General features: G+C 38.1%; 1 protein-coding gene across 1 annotated transcript in view; it reads right to left on the bottom strand.

Moving 5' to 3' along the window:
* Positions 1–18,063, bottom strand: part of SPOCK3 (SPARC (osteonectin), cwcv and kazal like domains proteoglycan 3) — a 195,929-nt gene extending 177,866 nt beyond the window's left edge. Inside the window, exons 1-2 of the mRNA XM_035549781.1 lie at positions 17,941–18,063; positions 17,588–17,764 (exon numbers count right to left, since the gene is read on the bottom strand). Of these exons, the coding sequence (XP_035405674.1) occupies positions 17,588–17,764 (177 nt within the window). The 5' untranslated portion in view covers positions 17,941–18,063. The remainder of the gene's footprint in view (positions 1–17,587; positions 17,765–17,940) is intronic.
* Positions 18,064–18,587: the final 524 nt, after the last annotated feature.

Here is an 18,587-nt window from a genome sequence, read left to right as displayed (position 1 = left end):
ACCAGTGCTCATCGGTATGTACTTAAATTAGTTTTGCTGCACAGCTAACAGCTCCAGAAATCATCAATGACTTTTTTTTTTGGGGTAAGAGAATGAGGAAGAAAGATTTCCCAGAAAAGTCAAATATCCAGAAAACAAAATGAAAGCATACAAAATATGGGAACTGTCTGGTAAAGAAAAACTGGCCCACAGACTTTTTCATGATAGTCATATTACAATCCATATAGTAAGTGCTCCCCAGGGACAGGAAAATTGATATCATGCCCTTGATTTCTGCTGCGCTTGATTAGCTACTGCTTACTCTTCAGCTCAGTAAGTTATTGTAAGAGATCTGCAACACGCAAACAGTTACAGAAGAAAACTTCTTAAGGAGGTTCATAAATACAAAAAGTTAATAAAACCTATGTCCTGGAAGCCAACATGCAAAATCAAGTTAAATGTTTCTGTAAATACACAAAGTGACATTTAGTTTTAAGTATGTAAAGGGGGGGGGGGGTAAAAATTTGAATGTAATCTCCCTTTCAGGCTTATTTTTAAACATTAAAATCTCAAAGCTGTCCCAAATAAAATGACCCATGTAAACTACTGAAAAGACATTTACTTTGTGTTTATAGAAGTATATTCTTCATGAGTAAAATTTAAAATACTGAAAAGCACAGCGTTTACTCAGGATAGGTATATCTAAAAATGGCTATCTCAAAATTAATCTAGAAGTTTCTACACACCTGTTCTGATATTACCAGGCACTAGATCACTATTTGCCCCTGCACAGCAGATCCCTCCACAGATTCTACATTTTGGGTAGTTATACCATGTATATAAGTGAATTTAAAAGAAATTTGCAAGTTTCATTGGTCCCCAAAAGCAGTGATATTAACATTTTCCAGTAAAAGAACCAGAAAATGGAATTCAGTCAGTGTATTTCAAGTTGTTTGACAGTTTATAGTGTTTTGTTTTTGTATCACACTAAAATGCGAACTAGACTGTCAAAAACACTGGCGCTACAATTAATCTTTCCAAAGTAGCAGAGTTTTACTTTCTGAAGTGTCAGAGTAATCTTCTTGTATCAAGAGTGTTTTACACAACAAACTATACTACACACACCAAACAATGCAGAAAAATCTTATGTCAGAATCAGAAGAAAAACTTAATTTTGAGTATTTCTGTTGGTTCCGTTAAATTTAACATCTGATTTTCCATGCAACTAACATGTATGGCTAAAAATGTTTGTTCTTCAGTAGAGCAAAAATCCTTTAGAAGTCAAAAGAAGAAATGCAAACATTTATTTTAAATGCTAATTAAAAGCTGATCTCTGAAAAGTGGTTTCAGAATCATGTGGATTACATCACAGTAGTACCATAATTGGATACACACTGCAATGTATCAGTCTTTTCTCCCACCAAAATATAATGACTTAGCTTGTTTGACCACCTCAGAATTAACGCCTCCAACTTTTGTTTTCTTTCTGCTCTACAATTAACAGAGACTGTCATTTCTCATTTGCCATTTAAGAAGTTTATGGAACAAGACATGAATAATCCAATTAAATTACTCATTTTTTAAAAAATATTTCTAGGAAAGTAAGGCATAGAATGTTTCACTCTCCACATTATTTCCTTTTAATTATAATTTACTTATTCATTACACATTCCACAGAACTGTACTAACCATTAACCAAACTAAGGGGTACACTTTTAACCTAAATGGAAAAAGAAAAGTTTTTAGTCAACACAGTAAAACAGTTTAAAGGTTTTGCATATCTTACTCTAAATATTAGTACCAACTAAACACATATTTTGGAGTTACTAAATTACATAATAAATGAACTCTTGGCTGCAAGGGGAAAGAAAATACCTTCTGAACTCAGGAAAAAAAAAATTAAAAATACCAACAGGAAAATTAAAAGTTTCATCCAGTGTAGCCAATGCAGTATTATCTTCATTCCAGCTTCTATGATGGGCATTCACAACCAAGGTGTTAGGAAGAGTGTTTAATAAGGGAACAAAGCACTAATAAAGGAACAATAACACTGTAGCACATCTTTCTCCAATAATGTGTGCAAGAATTCACAGAAACTATCCTAATAATTTTGCCATTTGAAGAAAATACATATTTTCATTAAAAGTTATTTTAAACAAAATTGATTTTAGAAAAAAAATACGAAAAATAATTACAAATAAATTTCAAGCCCACCAACAGCAGACTTATCTATACTAAAAGCAAACAAACTCAACAACTATCTCCGAAAATAACTACTTAAATGAGCAGCAAGGAAAAAAAAAATTGGCCAGACAGTAACAGTCTTAACAAAAAGAAGAATCTCACTTACCTGAATCATAGCAACTGATTTCAAATTAAGCCTACATATAAGGCTTATGCTAACCATCAGCCTAATCTTTTTGCTGGATAGGGCATATATGTGCACTTAGGACATGAGAAATTCAAATTCGTCGTGTGGAAACATCTATAAGCTCAGTAGAAAGTAACTAAGCATGACTGCACTGTCTTACTCAGGTTCACCTCAGAAACCCCATGTCAGAACCCCTCTAGGACTGATGTCAGTCACACCAACCAATGGCACTGGACTACAAATGAATCTATGTTTAAATGCTGTATTAACAGAGCAGCCTGCCAGACCACCTGCTCCTTCATAGCAAAGGATGCAACAAACTCGTGTTCAAACATTATTGATCATTGTGACAACTAAGACTTGGAGTATATAAATTGCTTGGTCTGATTTTCATTACATTACTCAAAGCTTTTAAGGAAATAAATGAGTCTCTTTTTCTAGTGTTTTAGAAGATGGACTCCTAGAAATAAACCTGGAATCTGACAGATATGAGACAGATAAACTTCATTTCCCCAAATAAGCACACATAAGTAAGTAGGTTGTCTAGCTAGGAAAGCCAGATGTCACTGAGATAAGAACTCTGGATACCCTGGTGCCTTTGGGTAAACGTTCCATGTTCTGACAAGCTGGGCTGTTGCACACTCACAACAAATCATCAAACACCATATTCTGTTCTTTTTATGCAAATGTAAATCATGGTATTTTTTTTACCTTTAAGAGCCCCCTATTCTCAACCTTTCTCCCTAGGGTTCTACCTTTTAACCGCTGTAAGAAAAAAAAAATAGAGAAAACTGAGCAAGCTGAATATGTACATCAAATTAGGAGAGAAACAGTAAATCAAAGGACAATTACTTCATATTTGTATTATCTATTTTTAACTTTAAAGCCAAGGTTATTGGGGTTGTTATTAAGTTATTATTATACTATTTTATATCCAACAAATAAAACATTTACTTTGTTGTTCCATAAAACTCCATGTATTTGCTCCTAATTTTCTTAGAAAACTAAAACAGAGTTTGCAGATCATCTCAGGATTCTCCTTGGCCCTAGAAATCTATTGGCAGCAGAGCTACCAGCCAGTCATTGCAACTGTTCCTAACAGCCCAAGCCAAAATCACTCAGAGCAACACTACACAGCTAAATCACACTATCTGGTCCTAAACTAATTTTATGCCACTGGAGTGAAGCCCTTAACCTCCCCTTAATCACATATAACTGGAACATTTCTTAAATCCTTTTTCCGGTGATCAACCTACAGTGTCTTCAGGAGGTTTTCCCTGCCATATTGTGGCTTGTAAAAGAAACACCAGAACTCCTAAATGTAAAAAATTAAAAGAAAAAAAAAAAAAAAGGAACAAACTATATTTTGAAAAGCAGGAAGTGTTAAATTTTATGTTAAAGTCACAAAGTCCACAGAATACACACACAAAAAGAACATTTTTCTATTACAGACATTTCACTTAAACAAGCTCAACATTTCCACATTCATTCAAATCCTTATTTAAGATTAAACTTAAATTTGCAGAAGGCAAGGAAAAGTCCTCTGGATTTATACTTTCTACTGTCAAAAAGGACAAAATATTCCAGTTCTGAACTCCAGTTCCAATGAAGTTAAATCTTGAACAGAATGATAGAAAACTCTTCCAAACTCACGGTATAAGCAATGATAAGATCCGTAATTCTGGTCTGAATTGATGCAATTTTGTCACACTAGATAAATGTTCTATTCCCGATGATGTAACTACACTGAGCAGCTTTCTACTAATATATGTTTACAGAGGAAAAGAAGTTACATGTTTAGTAACTCTGTCATAAAGTGTTACATGGTTGGTGCTGCTGACCTTCAACTGCAAAGTTTATAGTCTCGTGCATTTAAATGTTAAGAGTTAAAATAGAAGAGATCCTGAATATCTAGATCCAGGGTGAAAGAGAAACGAGTTATTTCTTCATCCATGTTTTTTCAATTCCTTTATACCACATAAAAATAATTTCAACTGGTTTAAAGCAGCACTAACATTCATTGGCCATTGCCTGGAGCCTCTGAGCAAAAATACTGTCACTGAAGTTAATAAAACTATTTTAGATTTAACTTCATGAAAAAACATCACCTCACCTGTGCTTTTCTAGTCAGGAAAATATCTATCTTAACAGAGTCCCCTCAGAGCTGCACTGAGCTATTTCTGACTGCTGCACACCCCATTAGATGAAGATCTAATCTCTGATTAGATCAGAGATCATCTCTAAACCTCTGATCACAGGTACTCAGAACAAAGACCAAATGGTAGCACAGTTACCAGAACTCTGAGCTGTAAAACCTCACGTGCCTTTTTGGGGGTTACTTGTTATGTCTGAAGGAGATCACAAGAAACGAAATAGATAAAAAAAAGTTTATGGGAGTGATCAGGGACATGAACTTGGTGTAAAGGGACATCTACTAGAGTAACCTGTATCAAAGACGCCTCCATGCAAAGAATGTACATGCTGCAAATCCCTACAGTTAACAAAATGGCAATACAATTTTGATTTTCATTTCATTTTCTCCCCATTCCTCATTTTCTGATGAATCTTATAAAAGGAAAGTGGTATAAAATGTTTTGGCTTTAGAGGAAATATTTAAAGATAACATTCTCTCTGTGTTTGTTTGCCTACGTAGAGGAGGTTTGCGGGGAATGGCTTAATAGCTTTCTGAGTAAAGATAAGGAAAAATACAAACACTGGAAGCATCAGGTGACACAGCTACCTTGTAAGAAAATAAAGCTGAGACAGGTGTAACAGAGCTTCAGAACTCATAAGACAAGTGAAGTAAGTACTATGCACCATAATAAGAACAGAAAATAGACTACAGATTTCCAAAAAAATTATTTCTTGAATTATACTGTGGTATTTCATACTTAATCCAGGTTCTAATTTTACTCTAGATCACTGACTTCTCTGTACTCTCCAGCTTGCTCAAGAAAGATTTCTGACACACAAAGAAACAGCATATATTTGTCAAAACAAGTTAAAGCACTGCCTACAGATTTGTGCCTTACTTCTGACATCTAAGAATTACTACATTAGATAATCAATCTAGTCCATTATCAGATCTCAAAAAAAATAATAAAATAAAATATATCAAAAAATCCAGTTTCAGATAAAAGAAACAAATAGCAAGTAAATCCATCCCACTGCTTAGCTTTACCATAAACTCTAATAACTTCCCAGAGAATTAAGCTGTGTAGCAGATGCGTTAATACCTCTCACAAATAGGTTATTCAGCTTTAGTTTTAATAATATTATCTATATAAATGGCCTTTCTAATACAGCCTGAAAATCTAGCCTCAGTAATATTATCTTGCTATGCATTCCAGAGCTTTTTTATGCTTGTCTGATTTTCTTTTTTCTACTTAATAATTGCCACCCTCCCATTTAATTGAATCTCTGCGCTGTTTTGCACACTGCAACATGGGATTCATCTGGAAGGGAAAGCAGAGGGCATCACACAGTATGTAATTCACCGTAGAAGCCTGGCATGTAGGGCAGCACAGAGGTGCCTACCTACAACTCCAGGAAGCAATCCAGCAAACGAAACAGACAGAGGCTAAAAATACACATGCAGAGATCATCTCAGATGAATTAGCCAAAACAAAGTATTTTGATTCAGGTCAGTGAAACTGAAAGATTGTTTTCTACCCTCCCCTCAGAAATGGAGGGAGAAGAATAAAAACCAAGTGAACAACTTACTCAAGAAAACAATTTGTTTAAAAACAGAACTAAAATCCCAATCGGACCCAGTGGCTTAAGAAAATAAAGGCACTGTTTTCACTGTGTTCCAAGACATAGCAACAAATTAAGAATTCCCTTATACACGATAAAACAAAAAGGATTTTTTTTTTTTAAATCCCATTGATATGTATTCTAATTTAGACCACCAGATAGGATTTCCTAATGAAATAGATGACTTAGTTTGTTCTCCAGCTCAAGTTCATGTTCTATTTTTCCAAGCTGCAAAATACATTCCAAAGTCTATTTTTATAGACTTATTTAAAATCATTATTTGAACAGTAAGTAAACCGGTACAATTAAAGATAGAGACCACCTCTCACAAACATCAGTGAACATGTTCTCATTGACCTCAATTGAACAAGAAAAAATTCCATACAAACTGGATTGTAGTCCAGTTTAATAGGACATTATCCTAGTAAAATCCACAATGAAGGCTCAAAAAAGGTGGGAAAAAATTACTTCACAAAAAGTGATTCACTTTCTGCAAAACTCCTTAAAAATACACTGTTTGTAAGATTTTCTACAACAATTCAGGAAGTATAGGGTTAGCTGCCTGCACATCAGTGAGGTTTTCAACTTTTATGATAGTAATTACTTCAGCATTATGAAGATTTTTTTTTCATTTTTCCTTTTTTCTACCCTTCAGTCAAGCACTTCTCTTGATAAATGCCAAGCATAAAACAGTAAATCACAATGTCTTTTGTTTCATCCCTATGCTTGATTACTCTTGGCAGGTTTTTTGATCTAATGAGCAAGCTGTTTGGCTAAAGCTACCTAAATAAAGCAACTGAAAAATTCAGTTGTCAAAACTGAAAATAACTAAGCTTGAAAATCAAGTAGATGTATGTTTTGGAACCAGTGTAAGTAAAAGCTGAACACTGATATATTTTAAACCCGTTGTATAAACAATGTGCGTAATTTTACAACTATAGGAATTTTAGCTGCCACTAGTATATTTATTTAGTGAAACGTTCTTTCAGATAACCAACAGTAGGATCTGTAAATGTATACAAATTACTATCCTTCATCTGCATTAAACTAAAAATTTAAAAGCAGAAATATCTGTGAAGAGAAGCTTTAGTATTGCTTGAGAGTAATTTGCAATGTTTTAAAATAAAGGTTTCCTAACATTCATACTGTCGAATAGTCCAGCTACACCCGAACCAGGCTTTAACATCACAGTCCAATTCTTTCTAACTCTAAAGATTCACTCACTTTCAAACTAAAAGAATATCTGTTTGACAAGCAAGATTGTTTTAAAACATCAACTATGGAAAATACTATCACATTTTAGGAAGAGATAAGCACTGCTAAAATCTAACTACAGTTTTGCTTCACAGAATAACGAATTCCATTAAAATATTTTTGACACCTTCCACTACATTTCCTGGGCAAAACGGAGTTTGACACAAACATTTTCTTGCAAATCTCTAGATATCTGTAGTCATACTTGTCACATTCTGATGTGACACATAATGGCACGTAACAAAAATTGGTATCTCTTCCAGCCAGTTAACTGAAACTACTGTAGACAACTGCCTCGCATAGCTGAAATATGAATTCATAATTATCATTTTATTCTGCATTCCACAAACTAAGTTAAATCCATGTCACTCTCAGTATATACCAAAAAATGCTCTACAGTGGATGTGACATCAAAATCTGAAATTAAGACAGGATCAGCAGACATGATGAGGTTGGACCTATGAAATACTTTGAACATTCTGAGTACTTTGCTCCCCAACAGGAAACTGAATAAAACTCCTTTCAGTTGTTACCAATCTGGGATACCAGTTAGCATATGCCTATGTGGAGTACATGTGCACACACACATGCACATAGCATGTATTCATATTTATTTTAAAAAACAAGAACTGAACTATTCAATGTGCTGAACTTCAGATGTTCCATAACATCAGTATTTTCAAGTCTCCAGGGGAAAACCACTACTCATGTCTTTAAATTCAAGAAGCTATGCTGCAATCCACATCTAGAAAACTCAGGAGGAAAAGAAGCAAGAATTACACTAATAAACAATCATCTTCATGTAGGAACAGTAAAAAATAGGAACTGTAAACATTTAGTGTATGAGAAAAAGGAAGGAAAGACAAAGATATAGTAGCTTTTGACTAAAAGCAACGTGGAGGTCCCTGAAGACCAGCTAGCTAATCCCTACTACGTTTACAGACTTACACTCTGGATTAAGACAACAAATACAATCTGATTTTTATACCACAGTGAATATCCTAATGGAAATTCAGAAGCCATTTCTCCATCTTTCTTAGGATTTAAATTGGCTTCTATTCCAACATTCTTTGTTATTTTTTCATTAAAGTAATGGGCCACAATTACCGGCAATATACACAAGACAACGCCTTGAAAATGGTAAGAGAATTCTTTTTTAAAATGAAGTGTAAGAAAGATTGATCAAGTCCTACTCATTGCCATATTGGGGCCAAAGAAGTAAATACCCCCAGATCATGTTCACATGAGCTTAAACATCATTCTTTCTTATTCTGCTGCAAAACAGCATAGATTTGCTGCCTACATCATCTGGAAATATTGCAGCTAATTACTTTCCTGACACCAAAGGCCTTAGAAATCAAGTCTTTCTTGATCTATGCCAGTGACACACAGTACAACCTCCTGAAGCCTGCAATGCTTTTGCCCAACTAGAATTTTCAGGTTTAAAACAACCTGTACTATCTTCACGCAAGCATATCCTCAAATCCAATGGTCCCTTTGGACCCTAAACAAAGAGTTCCTTGAGTTTCACACGGGCTTCCTAAATCTGACCAAACTGGTTAATGTATTCCTCTGCTTAAGGCTGGAAGAGCCTTATACAATGGATTCCTGGCTTTGATGCTCTGCATATGAACAGATTGATTCTGCTCATTGTTTGGGTTTTCTGCAAGAGTGATCACTTAGTCATGAACACAACCACCAAATCCTTAAAGATACATGCATCAATAAATACATCTCCTACACTCTTCATACTAATAACTTTCCCCAGTTTTACTAAATAGTTGTTAAAACACAGGGCATTGTCCATTCTCGGAAGCATACACTGAGGAGTAAGTTCTGCTCTTATCACCGCTAGACAGATCTAACAATAGAATGAACTTCATCATTAATGCAAACTCAACAAATGTCAAAGGAGTGTATTTTCAGCTGGAGGCAGGCCCGATTACAAATGCAATACATAAAGTTATTTAATAACTTGCAGACTTTTTTAGAGAGATGCTGCACAAGCTGAGAACTGACAGTCTACTTTGACCCAATGATTGCACATCACATGAGAAAATAAAAAACTAGGTCATGAGGATTTTCTGCAGAAAAACAACAAGCACTTGATAACCTTTAGTAACAACGTATTAAGAAAATAGCTTCCATAAAAGAAAAGGCAAATCATCCAAACTTTTCGGTATCTTTTCAACGTATTATCTTACCTTGTGAAGATATCAACAGAGTAATAAAAACATCCTCACTGAAATGTGAAAACTTTGTACTGGGTTAGAATTTCATGCCAGGTCTCCTTGTGTCCTATCCAAGACTCCTACCTCACCCTGCACAACCTTAGATAAATCAATAATTCAACTGGTAATTTTTGCTACTGTAATGTATCAGTGTGAAATGGGGTGAGTTGGGAAAGCAAGAGTGAAAAATCATCAAAAGAAATACCTGTCAAGTAACTAAAGATAATTCACGTTAAGTAAGGATGCCCAGTGGAGCTTTGAACACCACTATTACTAACTACAAGACTCTTTTAGAAATTTAAGACATATGAAAATAACATTTAATACCATATAATATGTTAGCATTTACCATTGTTGCCTTCATATTTGTGTCTACAGCAAACAAGGCAGATTTTAGCATTAAGCATAGTCAAAGTGAGACTGGTAACTCCAGATTCAGAAAAAGAAGCTGTTCATCCGTGGTTACTAATGCATTCAGATATCAGAGAATCCCAGAATGGCTGAGGCTGGCAGGGACCTCTGGGTCCATCTGGTCCAACCGCTGCTCAAGCAGGGCCACCCAGAGCAGACTGCCCAGGACCATGTCCAGGTGGCTTCTGAAGATCTCCAAGGAGGGTGATTATGTGAGATTAAAACATATATACAATAGTAAAAACATGACTGTACACTTTTTTTTTTTTTTAAATGTCTACATTAGAAAGATACCCATAAAGAGAAATTGAAGCTATCTTACTAAAAAGTATCTTTCATGTACTGGTAGGAAAGAAAAAGAAATCCATTGGTTAGAACAAGTTTCCTTATACTTGAAAATATAGGAGTTGCTCTAAAGTTATGCATAAAAAAAAAAAAAAAAAAAAAAAAGCTGTTCCTGGAAGGGGATTTCCTTCCTTATTTCCTGAATGGAACTGTAGGCACCCAGCACCTCTTGGTGGCAGTTAGTGGGAGGGAAACTATTTAAACCTAAGCATCTATTTAAAGGAAAGAGTTAAACCTGAAAACTGCCCAAGAACTACTAAGAAATTAAACCAAACTATTACTTCTTCTTTCCATAGCTAGTTATTACAAATGCTTCAAAGATTATCAAGTAACAGAGATGGAAGACATGGGGGGAAAAAAGACTTGATGGTGTCTAAAAATAACTTATTCTAATTCTACTCATATTGTTTTTTTCTACATTCAACTTCTTGTGATAATACACCTCTTGCTCCAGACATCTTTCCATTCTGATTATAAATCCAAGACAGACCATGCAATTTCTGTTACTGTTACCACCTATTAGTGTATTACAAATCTATTTATACTACACTATAATAAACACAGATGTCTCGAGTCAATCCCAATAAGATTTAACAGTAAGACAAGAGAATACTGGGTATCCATATCCACTAAACAACCTACAGCAAATAAAATAAAGATTATTCTTCACAGAAAGGAGATAAAGATAAGATGAAACGATGTTATCAGCTTTCCTTTAGATTATGAGGCCAATCTAAGGGAAAGCACATTACAGTTTACTTAACTCCTCAGCGTTAGCTATATAAAGAGCTTCCAAGCTAATGCCTTCCAAGAGACAGCTAAGAGTTCAGTATTAACAATAGTTTGAGGTTAGCAGACTGTCTCCGCAGACAAAAAAAAGTATTTGTTACAAGAAACACCAAGCAAAAACAGACTGGAGGAAAAGCAACCAGGTGAAAGAAAAAAAGAATCCATATTTGAGAAGAAAGGAGAAGTACATATAAAAATCAGAAGCCTTTACCCACAATGCAAAAGGAAAGAAAAGTTAAGGTTTCCAATACAACTTACCGTGTTCAGTTAAAAAGTGATAGACAACTAAATAGCTTTTTTTAATTTCCATAATTTTAATACAAATTCTTAATATTTTCCTATATTTCAAGGTTTAAAATACAGTTATAATAACTACATTAAGACTCGACCACTGTAAGTATAAAATACTCATTCTTCCTGTCAGGTATTCTGGGTTGCAAAGTTTTTCCTCCTTCACCACATTAATAAAACTAAGATTATACAAAGTAAAAGTCACAATGAAAAAAAAAGAGAAACACTGACAACACTTCAGAATAGCTGATAACCAATTTTCAAATAACCAGCTGGCATGTGGAAAACTGAGATTTGGTGCCCTTATCCAGAAAGAAACTTGAAGCTTTTTCTTGCTCATCCTTTTCTTCTTGTTCTAACTTAAGCCTAGGACAACTTAATGAAGAATTTGATCATTCTTGTTCTGCAATTCCATTTTTCCATAATCATGATTTTCTATCATGTATGTAGTAGAAGAGCTGCCGCACCCACTAATAGGGAAAGAAGTATTTTTATTTAACCTGAATGGTAAGAAGTACAAGACAAATAAGCCTAATGAACCAATTTTGACAGCTAATGACTTAACCTCAGCAATGAAAGACTGATGAGTGCTGCGCTTTACAATCCTAAAGACTTTAGAGAAAGTACTTTCATGATCCTTTTTTCATTCCCTTTCCTTCTATCATGTGCATATTAGTGACCTACTTACTATACACAATCCTTTTCTTTTTAAGCAAAAGCTCACTTTAAGATCACAACTGGCTGCTGGCTGTATTTTAGTCCAAGATGATTTTGAAGCAGCAAAACTACTTCTCAAGATCTACTTTAAACTGAAAAAGAAAAAAGCCTACATCCTAGTCTGTCATTAAACAGGCTGCAAAGTAGCTAGTTTCACAACAAAGTTCACCAGTATGTACCTTTAAAGAAACTACATTTTTTTTGTATAATGACATAACCACATTTTGCATTAATTGTATATGGACATTATGAAAAGAGAATGATCTGTCAGTTCATAGACAGACTGGAAAATATCAAGAAAATAAGCAATAGGAAGAAAAATTATAGACAAAAACTGACCTGGACCAAAGAACAAGCCACAAACAAAGCCTACACTCACAAGTAATATATACATAGCCACTAAGTAATACATAAGTAACATTAATCACTGTCCACAGTGAAAGAAAAGTGAGCACCAGCATTCAGCCAAACTGTAGTCTTTTGGACTACACGGGAAAAAAAAAGATTTTATTATTGCCACAGGATTCCAGTAAAAGTTTCTTAGGAAGTTTATTATTATTATTAATAGAAAAGAAACTTCTTTAGAGGGTAAACCTAAGTCAACTTTCAGTTTTCACTGGTCAACTAAATAGCACAGCACGTACCAGTCACCCTGTGTAACAGCATTTATTTAGAATCATGGAATACCCTGAGTTGGAAGGGAGCCACATGGATCACTGAGTCCAACTCCTGGCTCCACACCAGACCACCCAAAAATCAGACCATATGTCTGAGAAGTGAAAATATTTAAGTCATATTGTAACAATATTTAAGTGATATTGTAATAGTAATATAAAGTTTTGATCCACAAAGTCTAAAGTAAATGCTATACTGCTGTAACTAGAATGGAGACCCTCCGGATGATTATCACTCTATAGTTTTAAAATGGGTATTTGATGCCAACCCCATTATCGTGAATTCAACAAAAACATAACTACAAAAACATAACTGCTCCTCTGACTTTAGACTGTCAACCTTCTCAGCCTTAAAACAAAAAATTCACTCATTTAGACTAAATACAGCTATCTGCAAAATCCTGTTAAAAAATCTAAGAAATATATAAAATAAGAGGGATTCTAGCCAAATCAAAAAAAAAAAAAATCAAAAAAAACTTGTTTAGCAGGAGCCCTTCTCACCAAATCAGGTTATCAGCACTCCACTCCAGAAACATGAAAACCTTCCAAATATTTGCATGGTGATCACACAGCAAAGTGCAAAAAAACTTGTGATTAATCCTTTTTAAAACAGCCCTCGGCCTTTTTAGTTGCAGAGAAATGCAGTCATACGGCTGAACAATCATGCAGAGATGTTCTGCTCACAACACTAAAGAAACATCACATGTAGGGGTGGTGGGGAGCTTAGGTTGGCGGGGAGGCGGGGGGGAGCATTTGTTTTTAAGAAGCCTTAAGCCTAAAAACAGACAAAAGAGTAATGAATACTAACAATTACACAATCTGTATGGAGACTTAGTATTTGTTTCACTTCTTTTCCAAACACCAAGGCTTAGATTTCACTGAGGAAAAACATTCTTCCACTTATCTCCAAAGGACGCATCTGGGAAGCCAACGTGAGTTGCCCAAACTTGCCGAGTGTTTTAGAATACATTTGGAGGTGAAGGCACAATGAAGCAGAATAAAAGCTAGCATTAACAGTGCAAACTTCCCATTCACATCCGATACAAGGTTTTAAGGTATGTTACTTGAATTTTGTCCTACATTTTTTACCTTCGATAATTGTATCAATGCAGCAGGATGACAGTAACGCTATAGGATGTTGCAACTGATCATACTGATCAACAGATCACACCATTTCAAAACAATGCTATGCCATAGTTGAGTTGTTTGGAGTTCATTTATATGCAACAAGCATGTTTCCTTACAAAGTTCCTAACACATCTTAGATTTACAAGTACAGGAATTGTTTAAAATTATCATCTTGTTGAAGTGAAAAAGTAAAAATCACTAATAAGCAAGCCAGATCATCAGTAATGCTCTCCTTAAGCACCAAGTCAAATTTAGCATGTAAAACATTTATTATACAACCTTTTTAATTAACACACATGGACATGTTGCAAATGTCAATACTTAAAATCAGGTATGCTAAAGAATGTTGTTTCATGGAATATAAAAAAAATTCTGAAAGGCCTTCAGATAGCAATATAAAAGACAGTTGTGTGAAATTTTGTCAGACTGGTTGTAAAGACCACAAAAAAAACAATGAAGTGATTATAAATGACAAAGACACTATGTTTGGTTTTAACATTAAAATTAATATCATTATTTGGAATCGCATCATAGAGAAAATAAACTATTCCTATATTTTGTTTTCCTCCACAGATTCAGAGCATTATAGGTAATGAATGTTTAATATGTAAGATTTAGGATGTGAAAAGTTGAAGAGTGTAAGTGTAACACCATTATTCGATTACATTTTTTTAAAGGAATAATCTTCATTCTAGACCAAGTACATATTTTTATAAAATGTATCTATTAAAATATAAGTCCAACTATCATGGATGAGACCATTAGCACAGAACACCATAAATATAGCAAAATATGAAATAAGAAGATGCCCCCAACTTAGTGTCTACTAAAGAACCTCAATTCCCAGCCATGAGATAAACAAGGGATATGAACGCGTGGGCTAGGACATCCCAGCATCATGGCTGCTGAAGCAGCCTAACCAGGCAGCTTGAAAAAATGTAAGAAACACATCAACTCCAAGACTTACTTAGTGACAAAAGAGCTGCCGCTACTCAGCAACTGGACTACAGGAAGAAGCAGAGTGAGTTAAAATCTCTTACTCCCCAGCCTTGTACATAATCACACGTATAAGGTGGGAGAGCTGATCTCTGCCATATGAAGAATATGTTTCCCCTATCCCCATCCCACCAAGTCTCATCTCTAAGAGCCTATTCTCAATTTTTGCACAAGAAAAGATGTGAAAAGATCATCTGATGTGCACTCAACTTCCCACTGTTCCACATTTAGGCAAAGTAAAGTAAAGTTCTTTCCTAGATTTGTTTCATCATTTTCAACAGATTTGTTGGAATGGTCAAGATCTTTCAGGAGAACTGAAGAGTCATTACAGTTCTGACTGTACAAAGTGCAATGTACTGAAACGACGTCAGCTAATATTAGTACCATGTTAATAACAAACTTTACAGACAAGCATGACATTTTAGAGGTTGGTAAGATTGTTTTTTTATTTAAAACAGAACAAAATCTCAAAGTCATATTCTGGCTTAGGCTTTGTAGGTGTTCCCTTTCTCAATGACTATGTTCTTTCTCGCTGTGACCTAAAACTCTTAAGAAACTGAGTCAATGACCAGAGTCAGGGTCATTATCTTCCACATTAATCAGTCTTGTCAGTTAAGTCTAAAGTTAAGCCTTTAAATACTTCTTTTCACACCAGAATTCAATCTCACCCATATATCTGTAGGGTATCTAAAGCCTACAACAAATGTATTGCTCTGTTCAGAAAACATAGAATTAAGTTACAAATGTATGCAAGGCCCATGTTTATTTTAACTCTGCAAGACAGTTACCCCTCCATATGTTTAAGGTGTATTTGCGCTGTTCCGTAACAAGGGGGAAACATTTGAATCATTAATCAAATTGCTAATCACAAATTCAAGACCCACAAATTACAGTCAGTCATTCAAGTAAATTTGCTAATTATATAAAACTGGAGGATGTTAATAAAACTTCTCCACAGTGTTATATTTAAGGATGATAATTGATCAGCTGATCAGTGCATCTTACAAGATATTTTTCTATAACTCATGATTGTGCAGGTAGATTAACTCATAATTTATTTTTTCCAGCTATGAATTACTGAAAGCCATCCACGCTTTAAAGGGAGAGCCTTGTCAAGCATGAGGCTCATCCATAAATATTCCAGATCAAGTAACAATCAATAGGATATAAGCATTCTGCACAAGAAGTAAAAGCAGACTCCTCTCTGAAGAGCCAGTCTTATAAAACTTCAACAGCGTAAAAATAAATAAGCCAGCCTATTTGTAAGCTGCTTCAGGTGAATCAGTATGTAGTACTTTCTCAGAGCAGTCACTCCTAAAACCCTTGGGGACACCTACTTGTCACAGAATAAATTATCTGGCTAATATCCAATATTACAATATATGTCAGTGGGCACCCAGGAGACAGGCATTAGGCAGCACTTAGCTTCTTCAGCCTCGCAGGGTAGTCCTTACATAGATGACTTTGCCCCATTATAGAACATAACTGATGTACTTATTTTGATGCTTTCCAGCAGCAGCCTTTCATCCTAAAACATTTATATGGCACTGCGCATTTTTTTCTAAAAACGCAGGTCCCAAGGTACAGTACACTGAACATTTTTCACGTGACTATTACATTTTAAGCTGTTCCAAGCAAACAAAAACATCTGAACACTAACATGAGCGTTGTCACACGCTAAATTAATTCTGTTTAATAGAAGCTATTGTGGAATTAAGTTCTCCCACAACTCTAACAGTAACTCTTCCTCCCTAGTTACTTAACATAAATAGCCAAGTTTGCATCCCACATACAGCATATATATAAAGCCAAAAACCACATGCATGGCAAGTACACTATAGCTCTCATAAAAATACGAGACTCCTTATAAAAATACGAGACTTTTTGGAGCCCTCGACTTCAGCTTGCGATGGCAAACCCATCACCAGCAAGCTGCAGCACGAGGAACCTGTTGACACCGAAGTTGTGAACCAAATCAAAGAAACCCAGTAAGCAATGCAGCGAGGCTAAGGAGAGATTGATTTTGCCTGCTTGGAATTCAGGTTATTAAAAGCGACATCAAAGACCACAGGACAGCCTCGTGAAGACGCATTGGTCTTTGCTAAACTTACAACAAACTCCTCAGGAAAGCGAGGCGCTCCCAAGGGGGACAACCACCGACGGGTTTCGTAACGGGAGAGACTGGGGTCGGGGCGGCTCGGGGGCTCTGGCACTGCCTGCCAGGCGCTCCACGCCCCGCCGAGGTGAGGACGGCAAGGTGAGGAGCCGCCCTGCCCTGCTCTGCCCGCCGCCAGCCCACAGCGGGGCGACCCCGGGGCCCAACGGCCGCCGCGCGCCCCCTCCTCAGCCCGCCCCCGCTCCAGCGGCCGCCCCACGCCGCCACCAGCCGCGGGCGAGGAGCGGCTGCCGCAGGGCCCCGGAGGTGCGAGCAGGGCGCCCGGCACACCGCGGGGCACAGCGGGCCCGGGCTGGCCGCTCAGCGGCGGCATCGCGCCGGGAACTGCCCGGCGACACCTCCCTCGTCCTCCTCCTCTCGCAGCGCCCGGGCACCGCCGGGGATTTAACGAACCGGAATGAAATCGGGGGCGAAAATAAAGTTGCGGTTGCCCCCATGAGGGGGGCTCCCAGGGAAGGGCTGAACTTACGTCTCGGAATTTGTTCCACTGCCCGACCTCCTTGTCGTACTGGGAGATGGTGGTGAGCCACTGCTTATCGTCCAGAAAATTGCCGCTGTCCGGTCTGCCCCCGGCCGCCGCCGCCGCCAGCGCCGGGCTGCACCAGGCTGCCGCGCACACGCACACCAAGGCTGCTACCTTCAGCATCTGGGCGAGAGGAGATACGGCAGGGTGGGGAGGGCGGGTTACCCACGCCGCGCCCGCCCGGAACGGGCAGGGGTGCGGAAGGGGCAGGGGGAAAGGGAGCCCGGCGCGCCGCATTGAGGGGGAAGGGAGGCGAGGCGAGGGGAAGGAGGGGAAGAGGAGGCTGCCCAGCCCGTCACCTTGCCGCGAGCTCCGCAACCGCGCTCCTCGCCGCGGCCGGAAAGACGGCCCACTGCCTGCCCGCTGCCTGCTGCCTGCCCGCTGCCTGCCTGCCCGCTACCTCCCGTCCGCTGCCTGCCCGCGCCGCCGCCCGCAGCCCCCCGCCCCGCTCCCCGCCCGCCCCCCGGCCCCGCCCCGCCCCGCCCCGCGCCGGGGCTAACGGTCTCGGGGGGGGGGAGGATGACTGCCGGCCCTGAGGTGCCAGAGACCGGCGCTCGTCACCCGGGTGGTGGGCCTCGAAGCTGCGGCGGCCGTATGGCAGCTCAGCCCTCGGTGACAGCCGCCCTCCTTCCTGAGCTGGTTAAATGTGATTTAGAAACGGGCGAGGTGCGGAGCTGGTTCGGTTTCCTCCCTGGTGTGGCTTGCTCCATATTTGATTTCGAGCTCTGTCAGCCCGCCTGGTGACCCAGTTCACCGAGCGCTGCGATGCGCACCTTATTCCCCAGACTCGCACTGCTTGCGTCTTTTCGGGCGTGCATCAGGTGGGTGCCCATGGCACAGTGGCTGGGGGAGGCTGTGCAGGGAGGCGAGGGGCTGCCCCATGCCAGCCCCGCACCATGGGCACGGCACACAGGCCACAGCCAAGCCCAGTGGGCCGGGCTGGTGG

This window comes from Cygnus atratus, chromosome 4 (assembly GCF_013377495.2).
Source record: "Cygnus atratus isolate AKBS03 ecotype Queensland, Australia chromosome 4, CAtr_DNAZoo_HiC_assembly, whole genome shotgun sequence".
Lineage (NCBI taxonomy): Eukaryota > Metazoa > Chordata > Aves > Anseriformes > Anatidae > Cygnus > Cygnus atratus.
Note: the sequence above shows the minus strand (reverse complement) of the source record. Positions and strands in the feature narration are given on the sequence as shown.